The sequence below is a fragment of the Mizuhopecten yessoensis genome, unplaced genomic scaffold, assembly GCF_002113885.1.
Source record: "Mizuhopecten yessoensis strain PY_sf001 unplaced genomic scaffold, ASM211388v2 scaffold5229, whole genome shotgun sequence".
Classification (NCBI taxonomy): domain Eukaryota; kingdom Metazoa; phylum Mollusca; class Bivalvia; order Pectinida; family Pectinidae; genus Mizuhopecten; species Mizuhopecten yessoensis.
Window position 1 is genome coordinate 1,914,654 of NW_018405944.1, and position 19,333 is coordinate 1,933,986.

The 19,333-nt window shown below is 35.3% G+C and overlaps 1 protein-coding gene across 2 annotated transcripts; it reads left to right on the plus strand.

Annotated features, from left to right (window-relative positions):
* Window positions 1–348: 348 nt before the first annotated feature.
* LOC110450456 (probable 4-coumarate--CoA ligase 5) lies at window positions 349–18,562 on the plus strand. Of its 2 annotated transcripts, none has more exons than XM_021497995.1 (12): window positions 349–515; window positions 7,145–7,463; window positions 7,833–8,040; window positions 8,930–9,048; window positions 9,415–9,617; window positions 11,236–11,404; window positions 11,746–11,914; window positions 12,506–12,603; window positions 14,375–14,516; window positions 15,756–15,838; window positions 16,431–16,596; window positions 16,864–18,562. In XM_021497995.1, the coding sequence occupies exons 2-12, from the start codon at window positions 7,167–7,169 to the stop codon at window positions 16,989–16,991; spliced, it is 1,782 nt and encodes a 593-aa protein (XP_021353670.1). In that variant the 5' UTR covers window positions 349–515; window positions 7,145–7,166; the 3' UTR covers window positions 16,992–18,562. The 2 variants fall into 2 exon arrangements, with proteins under 2 accessions (XP_021353670.1, XP_021353671.1); XM_021497996.1 differs by lacking the exon at window positions 349–515 and adding an exon at window positions 794–907.
* Window positions 18,563–19,333: the final 771 nt, after the last annotated feature.

Consider the following 19,333-nt stretch of genomic DNA (forward strand, 5'->3'; position numbering starts at 1 on the left):
AATTGTACTATATGTATGTATATCCACAGGGACATGGATCGCTTTACTTGTAATATTAAAAAATAGGGATTAGTATAGGAGACCCCTATTTTTTAATATTACAAGTAAAGCGATCCATGTCCCTGTGCTTTTACCCGTATAAAAGCAAATGCTCTAGGCCTACGTCCTGCATGTTAACGCTTGAATTGCCTTAAAGCTAATACATGACAGATGATCTTTTGCCTGTTCTAAAGCTTATGTCACACCTGTCTTACGGTACTGTTCTATCTGCCTAGGTTAAGATTTTACCGAGCAAATAGTAAAGCTTTAACGCACAGACCCTATATATTACACCAGTACCGCCGGCGGCCACCGTAGGTTAAAGCTTAGTACGGAATTGATTAGCTGTGACAGTCTACACTCGATTTATTGCTTTGTTGTACAATGCTGCGCGGGTATCTATTTATAACTCAGTACGCTTCATTATAACCAGTTTGAACACTGCAGGATATTCGAGACGCAGGACAGACCTCTAGGTACGTGTATATTTGTATAATAACTCTAAAAATTGTGTCAGTTTTTTTGCATGGTCCTTTTCGATTGTTTTTGTGCTACATGCAATAATGTTTACTTTTAGCGTCTATATATAATGTACATACATATAAATACCTATACACCTACCTACATAGTACTCTTCTTACTGTCAAATTGTAAACAACGTTAGGGAACCTGGGTTTGGGGTCACGATATAGCTTCAAAATACCTGTACTTGATATTGTAAGAGAGCTCAAAGTCCATTGATCTCCATGTGAAATGTGCCGTATATACGTATAAGCAGTACATTAGCCATAACACATTGTACAATTATTTGTGTCGATATTGTACTGCGGTAAGGGGGATCGTTCAGCTTTACGTGTCCCGTTCAGAGGTATGTACACATCTTCGTAGGTCTCTTGTTTCATGCACTATATCAATTATGTATAATTAACTAAGTGCTGTCACTCTATTTTCGATCGTAAATATGGAGCTCGGTCGATACACAGGGACACGCAGATTCATCGATTAATTACAACATGTATGTTTTTTATACCAACTTTGACATGTTTACACAGTGTTGACCTAAACTACAAAAACATCTATTGTATGCCCTACATTTCAGAATGAGTCCAAATACACATGCTGTCAAACACAATCTCAGGGCCCTAGGCATGTCGTCAATGCTAAGTCTTTATTTGAATAGGGTTGTAGCATTGACGTTAGCATATGTGTTGTTTGTTCTCATGAGTGTCTATTTAAAAAAAGTAGCTTTCGACTGATATTTCGTGAATGACTGCATGTATCACTAACCGTTTTCATCCTATATAAATATGCACACATTCCTGAGCGGCTTGGTGGTCGCAGATCTAGAGATAAAGCTATATCTTACCCGATAACGCGTTCTGCACAGCTGCAGCCTGTGCGAAATCTGAATATTCCTAAGTCAAAATCTATTTATAATTACCACACATATCACCGGAGAAAACATCTGCGATAAACTGGCCCGATTCAGTGAAAACGAAACACTTGCAATCTGATATTCGAGATTCTATCTATGACAAAATAGACAGAAAGGGGACCAGTCGAAAGGAATATTTCAGTTTATATGCCTTTGACATCACAGAACGAAAACAATGTCTTTTTTTTTTTTTTTACAAAATGTAATTATTTTAAGAATATTTGTAAAAAGTTTATTTCTTGTCTTTAGGTTGCTGGTATAAGATATAGTTTTAGTTATGGGGTTTCAATAGATTTGAACACGTATATGTACATGTTAGATAACAAAGTTTAACATTCACTTATTGATATCTAAGTCCGTGCTTATTGTAAGCTAACCAGACTTTAAATAGCTATGTCCTGTAAGTATTATTTTGTTTGCGTCATCACATTCATTACGGACTCAGAACTCCAGATAACCTACATAGTGGCACGGACTTAGATTCCGCGATAGTGGCTATTATATAAACATGACTGCATGGCTGGATATGTTTACAAAATGCTATATCGAGATTATAGTTCAAGTTCAAATCAAGTTCAAATAATTAATTTCGTGTCAAACACATAGTATTCATAAAATCACAATACATATACCTTTGAATATAAAATGTGTCTAGCCAAAATGACTTATTAGACACGTTATAAGAACAATCACACTATTTACTATCTTCAGACATGTAATGTTATTAACCAGTCTTTGTAAAAACAATTGTGCTTGGTAATTTGTTTTTTACTAGTAGCAGGACTATAGTTTGCATATATATAATACCATGTCCCCTAACAGGGTAAGAGATATACAAGAGTGGTTGGGCCTATCCCTACCGATAAATTATATACCCCATACCTGCACATCTAATTATAATACATAATTTATTATGGGAGAAACATAGTTCTTCTCCTCCACATAAGAGAGTGTTTATTGGGGAACGTGTTCACACATCACGCATCTGAAATGTTCAATTTGTTCATATCATTAAAAAAATCATATACATTATTTGCTTTCGTAAAAATTACAGATCTGAGATCATTATAAAATATACATTCCATTAAAAAAATGATACTCGTTTTCTACATCATTGTTGCACAATTTGCATAACCTATTATTGATAGGAATTACAGGTCGGGCATGCCTACGTACCTTTATAGATATTAGATACTGAGCATTCTGTGTCATACATATCGTACAGGTCACCCACCTGTAAACGTTAGACGTGTCTGCATTCCATGTCACGTATATATACGTAGATAACCCCGAAAATCGCCCCGTGGTGGTAATACTACAATGTTATCGGACCGAATGTAGATACTAATATTAAGTTTAGTTTCAGTTCAAATACAAAAAAATCACATAGCTTGGAGCTTATATAAATGATTCTATCAAATAATTTAAGTCATTGAAACGTTATTAACCATATTACATGGTAATTGACGTACCAGACTTTATATATTTTTTACAAATGAATTGGATTAATGAAAATAACACACTCAGACGAAAATCATACACCACAGCGTCTACTTACAGTGACCCAAATTGACCAAAATGATACTACACCAAAGCGTAAACACAATGAGTTAAATAACAACCACAGCTGCAATAAAATGACACAAATCATACAACAACCTCAATACCCTTTAGTATAAATCATACACCACTGGTTTGGTTCGGTTTGGTTTTTGGTATTATTTTGTTTAACGTCCTATTAAAAGCTAAGGTCATATAAGGAGGTGCCTCCATGTGTGTTGTGTGAGCGTGCATGTGTGTATGTGTGCCGGCGGAGAACGGGTATGTTGGTGATTTTGCCTCCTTATGAAAGCGCGGATCTGATGCCGACTTTATAGTGCTATCTTACTGAAATATCGTGCCGAAGGCACCCAGCACAGCATTCCGCCCGGTCACATTAAACTGACAACGGGTAAACACAGCTGCACTAAAATGACACAGCTCATACACCACAGCGTCAACAACATACACTGACTTGAAAACTATTTGAAGCACTGGTTTGGCCTAGGACAAAATACTATCATTTTTTTATTATCAAACTGAAATGTATTTAATTTCTAGTAGTTGTATCATACAATCAATACCACAACCATACACATATCAATACATGAACGCTTGAGTGCATAAATACATAATAACATTAACAATTTTAACCATAGGAATAAATTCGTTTTCTGCTTCTGAATCAAGTGTGAAACTTGCATGTGTTTTGGCATCTCGTGGCAAGATTGAGTCATTAGTTTACGTGTTAAAACGTATTCATGGATTTTCGCCTTTGACCAGATAATGTTATTCATCACCTAATTCATGTCTTGTTTAGAACACTTCTCTTCCCTTGGTCTAGTATTTCATCGACCACACTTAGAAATTTTACTACGCATGTCCGTTAACTGCTATTATTTTGTTCAGGTCTTTAACTTTAACTAACCAGTTCGTTGTTTTTTTTATAATGAAGTATAAACTTCAAGCTCAGATTGTCCCATACGTGTTGGCGTTGTGATATTTTTTATACTCTACTCGAAAAGACTAGGATTAGAGAATGTTACGACACAAAATAACTAACTCGGGCCTAAGGCCTCTAATTTCTCATTTGTTCCAACGTTTTCACATCTTCGTTATATAATCCATCTTGCTTTACTCCCAATAAATCAATTTTCTCTCATACAAGTGATTAACAATATCAGAACACCCGTGGTAATTGAACTATGATCAAAAGACATAATTACACTCACCTCTGTCACGACCAATACCAACTAAAGATTCAGCTTGTCCGATTGTAAAATAAAACAACGCTAATTGCTGTGATTAATGAAAAAAAAATATGAAGATACATTAATTAAACGCCACCTTGTAAAAATAGCCTTTTGGACTAGGAATGAAAATTAAAAAAATATTCATACCAAAGATAGTGTACCTGATATGATTCACCATGTTAAAGTAAATACATTCTCATCAGCGTTACTGGACATCAAATACCTGAAGTAGTAAGGTATGAGGTACATGTAAATGCCAAATGCATACTTGTATCTAAATGGAAGAAGAATAACTACATTTGTCTTAATAATCAATCTCTTAAGGAATGCATTTTTATTTTTACACATGTTACCATGACCCGTCCTCTGTTGAATAATTATTAACTCTATTTATTTTACAACAATTATATATGAAACTAGTTATTATTCCAATTGATATTAATCACCCTTTTTGGCCCGGATGGAAGCGCGCAGAGGGTCTCGATCTGTTGAATAAGAGCTCATAATAGCAACGTTTGACTGTATATTGACACCATAGGCTATGTTGACAGTTGTAATGATCTAGAATACAGATAGAAATCGCACTGCCCCTTGTACCAGACAAACTAGCTCGTTGACATATTCAGTCGGGACGTTCCCAGGTCAACGAGATAACGCGAGTCCAAAAGGGTAGGTAATCATCTAACTGTTTATCTGTCGCTGTCAGAGGTGAGTTAATGCAAGTAAATATTTCGTATGTCGTGTATGTTCATCACCTTCAAATGAAGTCGTTTCTGCAGAAAAAATAACGATGTAAATATAGGTTAACTTTATTCTTACAGGTTAATTGATCTCATATAGCACTTTCATATTACATATCTTAGTCTGATTACATATTATCAGTCAGCGACAAGCCTAGTAACATTCTTGTAGTAATTGTGTACAAACATTTAATTATACTTGTATATTGAACTTGACTTCAATCTTGATATTTCGCCAATACATCACTGACAAACCAGACTTGAGTACCCCAATAATTCAGTACGTACGTTTTAATAACCCTATTGAAGTAATGGCTCATTTTCCGCTTGGTGTTTGATGCTGTATTCTGATGACACATTCCTACAGCCAATCTGTGGGATATTTTGTATCATTTTAAACATTGACGATACTATCAAAGTGGCTTGAAGAAATCAACTCAACGTTACCAGGAACTTAAATCGTAGATCTCAACGAAGCGGCTTATAGGCTGTAATGTGCCGAGTAAAAATGGGTATGTTAATGTATATGAAACATTTGGAGACCTTTTCGGCAGTCTACATGGTATATCCTGGTCTCAGTTTATTTACTTATTACTATTGGTCTCGCAGTTTACCAGTCGGCGTGTCATAAGGATGTATCACCATGTCGTGTCATGCGAAATAGCTAGAAAAATGATATAATAATATAGATTTTTTCTTACCCCATGCATTGGTATACTGAATCTTATAAACAGATTTTGCAGACTTACAAACTTCATTTATTTTTTTAAGCAAGTTTCTTAAGAAATAATTTACCCAGAAAATATAATTCTATTATATCTGCATTCATTAAACATGCTTAAATACAAAAGGGATTTTTCCCGCACAGATTGTTAATATCTTTCGTAATATTTTTAATTTATTTTGTATCTTAAAATGGATAGAAAGAAGTTGTAGTACCTTCACTAACTGTCTGATTTACGATCTTGTACATCATATTACGTGATATGTGACAATGATGGCGCCTTTTCCTACAATGAATGCTGTCATGTTTATCTGAAAAGGTTCCTTGAAAAGTTCTTTGGACTTTGAAGCACTGTATATCACCATGCTCCAATCCAAAGGTAACTCACGTCTCAAATATTAGAAATATCATCCTATCTTTTCTGCCTAAAATATAACATGGACATACATTGTACATTTCTACCACCGCGTAAACACAAAAAGGTAAAACAGGACCACAAATCCCATTAAAATAAAAATCATAAACAGGAACTGAGGAAATATCAAAACTAATAAAAACAAATCAATCGGACAAAAAGAAACAAGGAGCCGTGCGCATACTAAAACAAACAGAAAAATAACATCATTGATCTCCGACAAAAATATCAAAGGCGAAACCAGAATCTCCGGAAGTGTAATCGTTTGCTGTTTCTTAAGTGGTGCAACCCTAAAAGAAATAGTTTTTTTCCCCATACGGATATTTACGAATATCTCGTCTGTAAAATGTATACTCATTGGTTCAATATTTAACCTTGAGTCTGATAACATATTCCAATGAAGACGACATTATTTCGTATACATTTTCAAAAGAACTAATGTTTGGTTGATTTTGGTGGAACAATAAATCTACTAACTATAGGATTGGAGACTCCTCTAACTCTGTAAATCGGCTATTGTATTCTACAGAAGAGGAATATTTACAAGAACTAGTAAAGTTTTCTGTTTGAACGAAAAAACTCCATGACTTCCTACATGTTTTTATCGTCCAAGGAATTGCAATTGAATACAGTTTGATCTTCCAAGACATTGTAATTAAATATAGCTTGATCGTCCAAGGCATTGTGATTGAATATAGTTTGATCGTCCAAGACATATCAATTAAACAATTGAATATAGCTTGATCGTCCAAGATATTACAATTATATATAGCTTGATCGTCCAAGACATTGTAATTACATATAGCTTGATCGTCCAAGACATATCAATTAAATATAGCTTGATCGCCCAAGACATATCAATTAAATATAGCTTGATCGCCCAAGACATATCAATTAAATACAGGTTGATCATCTAAGTTAAACAAATTTTATATATCTTGATCGTCCAGCCCATTGCAATTAAATATGAAATATAATTAAATTGCATCTTCATTTCAGCAAGTTGACCTCATAATTTACCATGGCATCATCCGGCAGCAAAATCAGCTCTATATCACGAGGAGCTTTGCCACTCTTGCTGCAGACGGCAGCACGATCTTCCCACGACACCAGACATGTACACAGACAGTTTTCTAGACTTCTTTCTACTATGAGGCGATCTGCGGTAGTAGGGGATGCTCATTCAAAGCCGTTCAGTACATCAAGCTCAACTAAAACCATTTTCAAAAGCAGTCTTCCTGATGTGGCACTAGATAACAGAAGCCTTGGCGAATATTTGCTGACAAAATTAGATAATTTCGGCGACAAAATTGCCCTGGTAAGTATATCCAGTTTTAGTTTAAAAAGTTACTTAACTTAAGTTGAATCTCCATTAAAAAAGTTCCACACGAAGAGAGATATATGATATATTTAATAAATGAGAAGTGGAAGTTCATTTAAGGTTGCTGACTCACTCCCCAAGCATATAAGTCTCGGGTGAATTATGAAATAATGATAATAAATTGTTTTGATTTAAAAAACACTAATATAAAACCATGGTTATACATTTCTGAAATATGGGTCTCGTACAACACAACAGAATGACTTTAAAGTTTCACAATCATTGCTCTTGTTTCACTTTAAAAACAACAACCTGATGCAGCGTTCTTAATGTTGAAATTAAAAACAAACATTTCTTATATTTCAGGTTGACTACGCTAACGGCAAGACGTACAGTTACCCTCAGCTGAAAGCAGCCACAATTCGCGTGGCTAGTGCACTTAACAAACTCGGCTACAAGAAAGGGGATGTTATGGCAATGCATTCTAGCAACAACACAGAGTACTGCATCTTACTTCTGGCATGTGCAGCGTCCGGTATTTTACTGACCACCGCAAACCCAGCATACACTCCTGGTACGTGTCTTACTGACCATTGCTAACCTGACATTCACTCTTGGTACGTATGTTGCTGACCACTGCCAACCCATCGTATATCGCTGGTAGGTGTCCTACTGACCACTGCGAACCCGGCAAACATTCTTTGTAGCTAGCTTACTAATCACCCACCGCCAACCCGGCATATACTCCTGTTACGTGTCTAACTGACCATCGCCAACCCAGCATATACTCCTGTTACATGTCTAACTGACCATCGCCAACCCGGCATATAATCCTGGCCGGTGTCTAACTGACCATCGCCAACCCAGATATACTCCTGTTACGTGTCTAACTGACCATCGCCAACCCGGCATATAATCCTGGCCGGTGTCTAACTAACCATCGCCAACCCAGCATATAATCCTGGTCGGTGTCTTGGTGACAACTGCAAAACCGGCATACACTCATGGACCGGCATGCAATTCTTGTAGGTGTTATACTGATCACCGCCAACCCGGCATATATTTCTGCAATGTCGTAGATTAATGTTCTCCTAGTTGTTTAGATTGCATAAGTGCATTGTGCATCTGGTTTTGCAAGTAGTTTCTTCAGGTATGCAATTGCTTCCGAGACACTTTCTTCCTTGTCCTACGACTGTCAGTTAGCGGTCGGTCCTATCAAATGTGCTAACCAGAATTAATAAAACTATAGATGAAGTAGATTCAAAATGCGGCAGGGTTGTGGGAATTCCGTATTCGCTTAGCCCTCCTCTACATGGATACGTGTTTTCATTGGTGTTACTATCTCCTCAGTATATTTTCTGCTTCTTCATTTATGCCACATCAGAGATTACCCGTCGTTGATAACTTGAACCCTTCTTTTTATGACCCTCAGTACTTGTACGATGCTTTCATTAATGTTACAGCGGAGCTTGCGCGCCATTTAAAGCACTCTGGATCGACCAGTTTGGTTGTAGTTGATGTTCTATTACCAGTTGCCAAGGCAGCAATGGACAGCGATCCTGAACTGAAGGCAGCTATTAAGGTATTTATCAATGCATGACAGGCATAACACCGGGTAAGACTTAGAGATAATTAATTGTATTTTGTTTATTTTAACACATTCCGTTTCTTAGGGAAGAGATTCGTTTAGAATTCCTACTGGAACAACTTCAAATTAAATACTTATATTGTTGTTGGAATTCCATATTAATACATATATCTCATCCTGTTTGATTGGCTACCTCTATTATACGTGGTCTAGTACAAGGTTTTCCTAATGTACACGCTTCCTTGCGCTACATCCAATGTTACAGCCTTAAACTTCAGTAAACAAATCAATGGATATGTACATTTTTGTAAACACAAATGTTGTAATCGAATGGTTACCATGGTGAACTGATCTCTACAGGAAGTAATAGTCATTGGTGAAGCAGAAGGCTGCCGTCCTTTTTCCACACTTTTGGAGGATGATGGGAAATCTTTCCCTGAAAATCTTAACATAGATCCGATGAATGACGTGGTAGTTTTACCCTACTCCAGTGGAACGACTGGGCTACCCAAGGGAGTTCAGCTCACCCATCATAACCTGGTGGCTAACCTTCAACAGTTCAGGTACATAACTTATACAATGTTTTATGGTGATATTGTACCTTATACATTATGCTATGAAATCAAGTTATCTCTTTAAATTATTTTTCACGTTAACATACTGTATACAGGGACATTTTTGCCTAGTCAAATTTTCGTCCTTCGAGGGTGAAATCCATTTTCGCCCAAAAATAAACCCGCCCTTCACATTTAATTACGATATGTATTCTGTTGTTTACAATTGTTCGCTGTAATGATAAATTCGCTCTCATTACAGAGGGCGAAGAAGGCGAAAAATAAACTGCAGCGACATTTTGCCGGTATGCAGTAGTATTATCAGTATATTAATTTCTAGTTATGTAATTATATCAGTTGTCATTATCGTCAGTGGACCAAAAGGCATTTACCGTTCTGGAACACTTGGTCGTATTGTCCTTGTGTCTCCTTGGTTCCTGTTATATATTTTGTCCTGTCAACATATCCTGAATTAAATGTTTCTGAACTTTCGATACATCCCGCTGTTCCTGTTATATTCTTTTCTTTCCTTCTTGGTATCTATTGTCCTCTTTTTCTGTCGATGTTGTGTTATGAATTCACCGCCTAGTATCGTTGTTGTTGTACATGTTTCATTTGTCACCTCGTTTATCGCCAACATGGTTTGATTTGGTTTAGTAATTTTTAACGTCCTATTAAGGTAATAGGATTGTGTCGCCATTTCTTAGTAGAATTTATTCAAATTTTGTAGTTATATTGCTTTGAAGTAAAGAACATTTTCTATCACAAAAAAAATATAGGTTGTCAGAATTTTAAGGATTTTAAATGGAAATTTATGTAAAAAGGAGTGAATTTTGAAAAAAATATTGAAACACACATTTTTTTGCAGAATAATGTCAATAAAAATGATTCTAACATAGATTAGTATTGCATTAATGTATATCAGTTTCATAAATGCTGAAATTGTGTAAAATTAATTATCTATAAACGATTAAAAATTGACATTTTATAATAAAACCATATACACATAGTAATTGCATGCGACAGTAATCGTTCTTGAAAAACTTCACAGTAGTGAAATAGGTAGCCGGTTTCCTGAAGTACAGAAAAATGGACACATGTGACTCATTGATTAAAAAACAACTGAATTAATACCTGGATTGCTTTGCAAAACTTTGATATTGAAAGAACACACTGTTCTGTCAATAATAAGCATATAATATTTATCACTTTAATAGTAAACATTAGATTATGCGGAAATTGTGATACTGTCTCCCTACATTGGATTTTCAACTAGGGACGACTTCCTATCTCCGTTTAGCAATACACTCCTATGACCTTAACAGCTATGGTCATTAATGGACTGCCTCCCTTGTGTGCAAGATGCACGCGTGTGTGTTTTGTGGGAGGCTGCGATATGTTCGTGTTAGTCTCCTTGTGATAGCGCAGAAATTTGACAATGTCCATTTTTCTCGTTTTCTTAAGAATGCTTCTATACATTTCCCTCAATTTATCGCCAAACCTTATTATAACGCCAACATTTCCCTGGACAAACTGTGGCAGTATAACGAGGTTTATAGTATACAACTTAAATGTTCATCATTTCACTTGCTTAACCTTCTCAATTTGTCTGATTGTGTTTTGAAAGACCAGTGATTAAGGTTGACGTGGAAGACACTAGCATAGGGATTCTCCCATTCTACCACTGTTATGGTATGATCCCTGTCATGATGGGGGTGTTCCAGGACGGAGGAAAATTAGTGACCCTCCCCAAATTTGAACCCGAAATGTTCCTCAAGGCTTTATCAGAACACAAGGTAATTATTTTCCATATTTGAGTTAATATGAAATAAAGAAGCTATAGTTTTTAGGAAAACCTTTCATCTGAGCAAAATTAAAAAAAACCCACTATAGAGTTTAGGGAAACAATTATATCGAAGCAAATCAAAGTTGTTTTAATAAGTGGAATATATTTAATATATGATGACTTACTGTATTGAATTTGTAAGGGAAACTATACATACAGAAATAAAATGAATCTAGATTATATAGGACACAAATGCATTACTAAAGCTAATATATAATTATTTCCTGGAATATTGTAGACTGACGTGATTAAATGCGTTGATGGTATCTACCCTTGTTGATTTGTTGCTAGGTAACAATGGCTCATATTGTCCCACCAATCGTCGTTTTTATGGCTAAGCATCCCGCTGTGTCCCAGTTTGACCTTTCCAGTCTGAATAGGGTGGTGGTCGGTGCAGCCCCTCTCGGCGAGGCTATCACTGGAGCCTTTATGGACAGACTAAAGGCTCCTGTAACGCAAGGTATATACTATAATTATAACGTCACTTGTTCACCTTACAAACGACTCCGCGTGATTTATAATGAAAATGTGTCATACAATATGTATTGTTGTATGAATTAAAGAAATATAAGTTGATTCACATCAAACATCAAAATATGGGGAAACACTCTTTGTTAGAATGCAGTAAACTTTATGCATGTTCCTTTTGATACTTGTTTATAATAATTAAACGTGGTAAAGGAACCATATAACACCACCCGACTGAGAAGTTATTTATCTAAAAAGACAAAACCAATGCTTAACTTAACTTACAAATATATAATTCTTTTTGATTTTTTTTTCGTGCAATCAAAAATATTATTTTCTGGATACTGTGTAATATGTTGAATGTTTGAGGTTTTAGTATTGAAAACATACTGTGCATGGAATCTTCAATAGACGGACATGTTAAGAGTCATTCGTCATCCATAAGATATTCAAGTAATGACCTTTTTATTTAACATTACCTTAACATTTCTTGCTTGCCAGAATTTCTTTTCAGCGGAATATAAAAATCAGTATCTCGTATTAAACGGTTTTAGTGTAACTGTACTTGATTATTTTTTTCTAGGATACGGGTTGACGGAGACGTCTCCGGTATTAGCGACTGATGTACTTCCCCCTAACCCAGGAACCACCGGCCATCTGGTGCCCAACACACTAGCCAAGGTAAACATTGCCACAATACCCTGTTTATGTAAAGTATGAGTAGTTAGCTGCTGATGTGATCAGTAGTTTCATCATTGATATACAACCCCTCCCCAATTATAGCACAGGAATCGGCTGTCATCTGTGCCAAACACTAAACAATGCCACAATTTCCTATTAATACAAAGTATGAGTGGTTAGCTGATGAGATCAGTAATGTCTTTTTTATGATGTATGCATACCAGTAAATAATGACAGGTTAGGTGTCGGTTAATAATGTACAATATTTTCCGTTTTCCTTGCTGACTGCTTCTAACTTGTCAGCTTTGACATCATTGTGTTTTTGTCCCTTATATATATGCCATATTTTGTTATTGAGTGTTGATTCTAGGATGTATTTTGTTCTTCTGTGATTGCCTCTAGGATGTATTTTATCTGTGTGTTTTGAAGTTATTATGTATTGTTTTTTACTAGTTTTGTCAAATTTGTGCACTGAACTTGGTGAAAACCTTCGTCAAATGTGGTGACGGTCGCCAATTTTGAGTCAATTTGCAATATTTGCATCGCTTGTAACATCATGAACTTGAAATCATACTGTAGACGCTTCTTCTTTAGTTTCATATTTTCTCAATAACAGTACGCCGATAGTTTCACATTGCTACAGATCCCTTTGACAATCGTGTCAACTTTAATATAGACATTCTATATCGATGGTTCTTTTGACCAATCAGCCACTTAGCTAGGATCAATCAATACCAATTTACTGTCATATAAAGTCATATCTCCTTTGCTTCTGTTGCTGCCTTTTTAAAAATCGATTCGGTCTTTGCTTTATTGACGATAGGGAATGTTGTGGTTTAGTTTCGCGTTACTTCCCTACGTTGGACGCATCTTTCACATTCAGTTCACCACGTTATCATCACATTGACATGAGCTGCCATTTTTAACGTTTATAGGAGATATCGACCTTCCTTCGCTGAATCAACGAAATCAAGATCTCCGTACTACTGCCAAAAACCGTAACGAAGTGTTGGAAACTATGTTTTTCGGCATGAGTATAGCATATGATAAAACATTTCTGAAAAGCAACTACACCTTTCGGTTCTTTTACGAGAATTTATAATAAATAAATAAACACAATATAATCGATCAGTGTTTTGAGCGTAACAAATAGTAACGGGACTAGACCGGAATTTGAACACTGGACTGATATTGATATACTATCGCTCTAACCGATATATCTATATTGACATCAGAAGTGGGGAGTTACTGTATATATGAATAAGTGGTCAAGGACCATGTAGTTCTCTGGGCATTTGACTGCAGTGCTTAAAACTGCTGAATCCTGTTGTCAGGTTCCGGAAACAAGAGACCTTGCATCAATTCTGTTATACAATTTAACAATGACATATTTTTCAAAACTATAGAAATGTTTGTGTTAGACACGGATGCCCTCTCCCTGTTTAGCCGTATATATACACACACACAGTGTAGTAGGTGCTACGAGCTATGTTACACACGCAGTGAATTGGCGTGTGTGCTATTTTTAGCAAGTTAAAATTCACATTTAAGTTAATAACCAGAATACTTATTAACTTTGAGAACATTTTCAAGAAAAAAGAACAATAATTGTATCAAACATGCAAATCGGCATCACAATATTCTCCCACAAATGCATAGTTATATCACTGATTCGTTTACAAGCAAAACTCTGACAGAATTTCAAAATCAATCCACCCCTCTAGCAATAAACGTATCGATCTAATGGTCAGTATTAACTTGTATGCCGTAGGTCGTCAATCCGGAGACGGGTGCTGAGTTAGGTGTCGGTGAAACAGGAGAGTTCGTCTTCAAGGGTCCACAGGTGATGAAAGGTTATCTAAACAACCAAAGGGCCACGGATGATATGATAAAGGATGGGTGGCTCTATTCAGGTACAGCGGATTCTTATTTTAACTATCTTGTCGTTCGTTGATTAACGTTCATAGTTCACGCAAAGAAATATTGTTTAATGTGTGTTACTTGCAAAAAAGGATATTCTATGATAAACTATCAAATGCCAATCGGCAATGACCGACATTTATTTACAAACAGTCGAATGTACATTTTGCAATGTACTTGGGGGGGCTACTGTTTGGTTTTGAGGGGCTAAGCGGGGTCTTGCACATTTGAGAGCCCTAATTACTTTTGATGAAATATAGATTAATTAAATACTATCTGGCATAGCCAGTAAAATATTATTTTCACAGAATGAAATCATTCGGTTGTATAATTTCTGAATACCAATATTACCGAAAAAATATCTACATGATCAAAATCAAAGAGTTTAAAAGAAAGCGGAAGCATTTTTACATCTATTATCAACTCCTCATATTTACAAATATTTAAATTTGAACTTGAACATTGATCTACTGCTCGATCTTTTATCAGCAGTTGATCATGAAATAAAACTTATCGTTGCGATACTGTTCTTAAGAATAATGACTGCTGATTATTTGTACTTCTACAAGCACAAATTTCTGATACGGAAATGAAAATATCACAAAATCTACTATAAATTTAAGTAACACTATTGATACAAGGCAGAATATCATTCATTTTCATTTGAATCGAGCCATAGTGCCTATTTTCATGACGGTCAAGACTAGACTATTTTTTTTCATCAAAATTCAAACAAACCCCTCCCTGCTCGAATCGGATAGTCATCCCCTTACTAGAATGCAATCGGCATTGGCCGGAATATATTTACACATGATCACATGTATTTATTGACAGGATAAAACAACTTGTGTTCATCGCTATATGTTCTCCCTGACAAGTTTTCGTCTTCTTGTAATTTGAAACGAGTTTTTCCGAAGTTTAATGTGGTACTCCGTTAATTTAAAATAAAAAGCTGTTATATGCTCTTTGAAATTTATAGGAAGGGTAATATATATACTTAATTCATAGGCGGTGCGGTACAATTAATTAATTCAGTAATGACTGAAATGTATATAGAAACAGTAGGAGAATGGCGAGTATGACCACAAAATCAATTTGATACTTATTTCTGACAGCACAACCCATTGAATGCATTTTATTTTTGAATTAACAACAACAACAACAACAACAACAACAAATAAGGTATATTTTATCTTTGCACCTCTAACTTGTTCGTGTTATATGTCCATTAGGTGACGTGGGACACGTGCGAGAGGACGGCTGTATCGTCATCACCGACAGGCTGAAGGAGCTTATTAAGTACAAGGGATTCCAGGTAACATAACCTTGAGAACATATATATATATATATAAGTATCAAATCGAGGGTTTTCTCCAGGTATTCCAGTTTCTCCCGTATAATAACCACCAGTGCACTTACGGCCAAATAAATTTTATATCCAATCAAGAGAACGTTTAAAGATACATTACTTGCCTCGGTTGTCTGTGATTTTCCGGAGTGTCATTTGTTAAACGTTAACATGAAATATTTTAATAACTATAGATATCGTTTGGAAATTGATTGCTGTTTCTTGCGTGACTGGTGTCAACAGTTAGTTTAATTTATTTTACAATTTTTATGAAAAACTGTTAAATCAACCTCAAAAAATCACTCATATCGTCCCGGATGGATACGCACAGTTGTCTTCCTGAGGTAGAAGACCAGAGTACCGGAGATAATTCCCACGGTCGGAAAGGTTTGGGGAATCTTACCACGGACCTCATGAAAGGCGAGTGCGCTATTTACAGTGCCCTCCGACCCTTTAACCTGTGAAAAATTGAACCAACATAGTTAACTTCTTACGCTGTAGGAGCTAATAATACTTGAACCGTTGTCAGTTTAACCTCAGTCTCTCACCGCTGTATCAGGTCCCCCCAGCTGAATTGGAGGATCTGTTGCTGAAACATCCGGGTATCCAGGACGCGGCGGTGATTGGTGTCCCGGATGAGGTTGCAGGGGAACTGCCCCGGGCTTACGTAGTACCCAAACCTGACCAGCCACTGACTCAAGAGGAAGTCTGCAAGTTTGTTGAAGGTAGTGTTTATAAAACCAAAGTATGATTCGTAGATCTGCAACGAATAAGATATCATTACATTTAATGTTTAACATATTTTGCAACAATAAATAAAGTACCAACGCTTTGTTTCTATACAATCAGTTTATCATCGTATATGTATATCTGATCTGGTAACGTGATTAAAATATGAAATGCATTATTATCTATATGTAACGTTTTTCTATTATTTCTTTATATAAAATGAAATTTGAATACATTACTTATTGTTGAATTTGATATTCCAGAAAATGTGTCTGCGTACAAAAGACTACGAGGTGGAGTAGAGTTCATGGAAGTCATCCCTAAATCGCCTTCTGGAAAAATCCTCAGACGAATTCTCCGGGACGAATATAGCACGAAAGTATCTACATAGGAATATTGTTATTATTCGTGTGATCATTTAATATAAAAAATTCAGTTATCAGTCATGATCAAAGTTAACAGAGTTATCAAAGACAGCGACATTTATCTGTACTTAACGGTTAACATATGTAGATGTTCAATGGAAGCACGTTAGTCCTGACACGTTTGTTCCAAATATATTTCCAGACTGATGGAATCAATTTTGAACTGATAACGTTAAAACAAAGAAGTACCAAATTCAGCTGAGGGATTCAATGAATGGAAACGGAGGTTTTGTTTCTTGAAATAATTCAACTGATATGGGTCGCATATAAAATGTTGTGATTGTTTTATGCCATTTGTAAATATTATATCACTCGTCAAATATATTTCATATTTTGTAATTTATATTTATACACAGGTACTTAGAAAAAGAACATATATCTGTTTTATGCCTCTATTTTGTGTACCATTGTGTGCATATACATCAAAGTATAGAAATGTTAATGGGACAGAAACACAAACTAAATGTTGGATATATATGTAACACATTGTACATATGGTGTAATTTAGGATATACTGGTAATGAAATTATTTTCGTGTGTATTTCTTTTCGTGCATTATGCCTGTAGTTGATTTGTGAATACATAATTTCGCGATCGATAACATTCTATTTTGCTATATGTAGTATTTATCTGTGAAATTTAATTCGTGGAAGATTTCCAATCGCGAATCAACGTTATTATTATTCTCGCAAAAGAAAGTGATTACAGTTCATGCATTGTAATGTTAAATTGCATATAAATGACATAATAAACATAGCCATGGAAATAAATGGTAGCAGTGTCAAGACATAAGCAATTAAACAGTGAATATTCTGGCTTTCGTGATGAATATCAGTTATATTTCATAAGTGATGCTAAGCACTCGTGAAAAAGAAAATTTCAACTAAATCAACTTCAAAGTTAAATACCGTTGTTATTTTATTTTTGTAAAAGTAATGGCCTCCTTAAACAGACAATTAATCTGCCGTCAATAGAAGAAAAAAAGGGAATGCGATATGTATGACTTGCGTTATAAAATGGATACATAACAAAACAATAGGGGGCAATGCTTATACTTTAAAGCAAAATACAAAGTTTAATGAAGATAAAGTGATAAAAGAAGCGCACAATTGTTCATTACGATGTAGACTATTACGCTTTTAATGTATTTTTAATATCGACGATATATGTTTTGACTTTGTATGTTTTCAAACATGTAGTTTTAGAAGATTGTGACATGTGTTATTTCAGAAATGTAAATCTGTGTGTCAATGTGATTCTTTATAAATGTTAATGGATGGTTTTTATCATGAATTTGTATGAATGGTATTAACAGAAATTATTGAAATTTGTTGATGGTATGACCATGTGTGTGGCTAGTGTTAATTAAAGAGTGTGGATGATATCAATTAACATGCGTGTGACAGATTTTAATTAACATGTGTATAGATGATGTAAATATTTAATGTTTGTTGGTGATAATAACTATGTGGGAATAGTATAAATCTCACGACAAAATGTTGTAAATAAAGTAGATTTATGAAATCTTTAAGTTTAAATAAAATATTGTTTTTGTTTTCTTCATAATATATACGATATATACATAGATATTACGAGTGACGTAAAAATCAGCTTGGCTCGTTCAGTAAAGACGGAACGCTATCCTGATACAAACTGTACTGATGCTGTTTCTGTTAAGGATATATACTACTAGGTATCACTTAATTTCCTTCACAAAAGAGTTTCAAATAAATAAATTCAATGCCCGTTTTGATAACACTATTGTGTTTAAATGTTTCAGGGTAGACAACTCTCATAAAAATCGCCTGAATACACAGTAAGGTTACACATCGAGCATTATAAAGCTAGCCGCAAGAACTATATATTGCGTGTATGGCGTCATTTCGATCATTTTTTTGTTATTATTTAGGACAGCATGAAACCGTTAATTAAAGGTTAGTTGTTCATTTTTTTCAAGGCATCAGCTTGCTTTAGAATTGAGTATGGATAAATTATGAACGCAGTAATTACATGTAGCAGATGCCAGCAATGTAAAGAAATATCTAATTGCAATGACACATTTTGTATATAAACTGACTGAAATGTAATAATATATTCTGTTCCATGATTATAAGAAAACAGAGGGCAAAACCAGATGTACCAATTTCAAGCAATGCCTTTCTATATGGACGGGACCTTCTGACCACGTCCTCATATAACTCTGGCTGTTACGAGGACACCTAACCCGAATCAAACACTGTCTGTCGAATAAACCTACACACACTGTACATACTAATTACAGATGTGAGCTGCATACATAACACCTGTT

Bases quoted from the DNA above. Each gene is read 5' to 3' on its own strand.
- LOC110450456 (XM_021497995.1), top strand. From the start codon at position 7,167: ATGGCATCATCCGGCAGCAAAATCAGCTCTATATCACGAGGAGCTTTG. The intron at 11,405-11,745 runs GTAATTATTTTC...ATTTGTTGCTAG, and splicing joins AGGCTTTATCAGAACACAAG to GTAACAATGGCTCATATTGT. The intron at 12,604-14,374 runs GTAAACATTGCC...TGTATGCCGTAG, and splicing joins TGCCCAACACACTAGCCAAG to GTCGTCAATCCGGAGACGGG.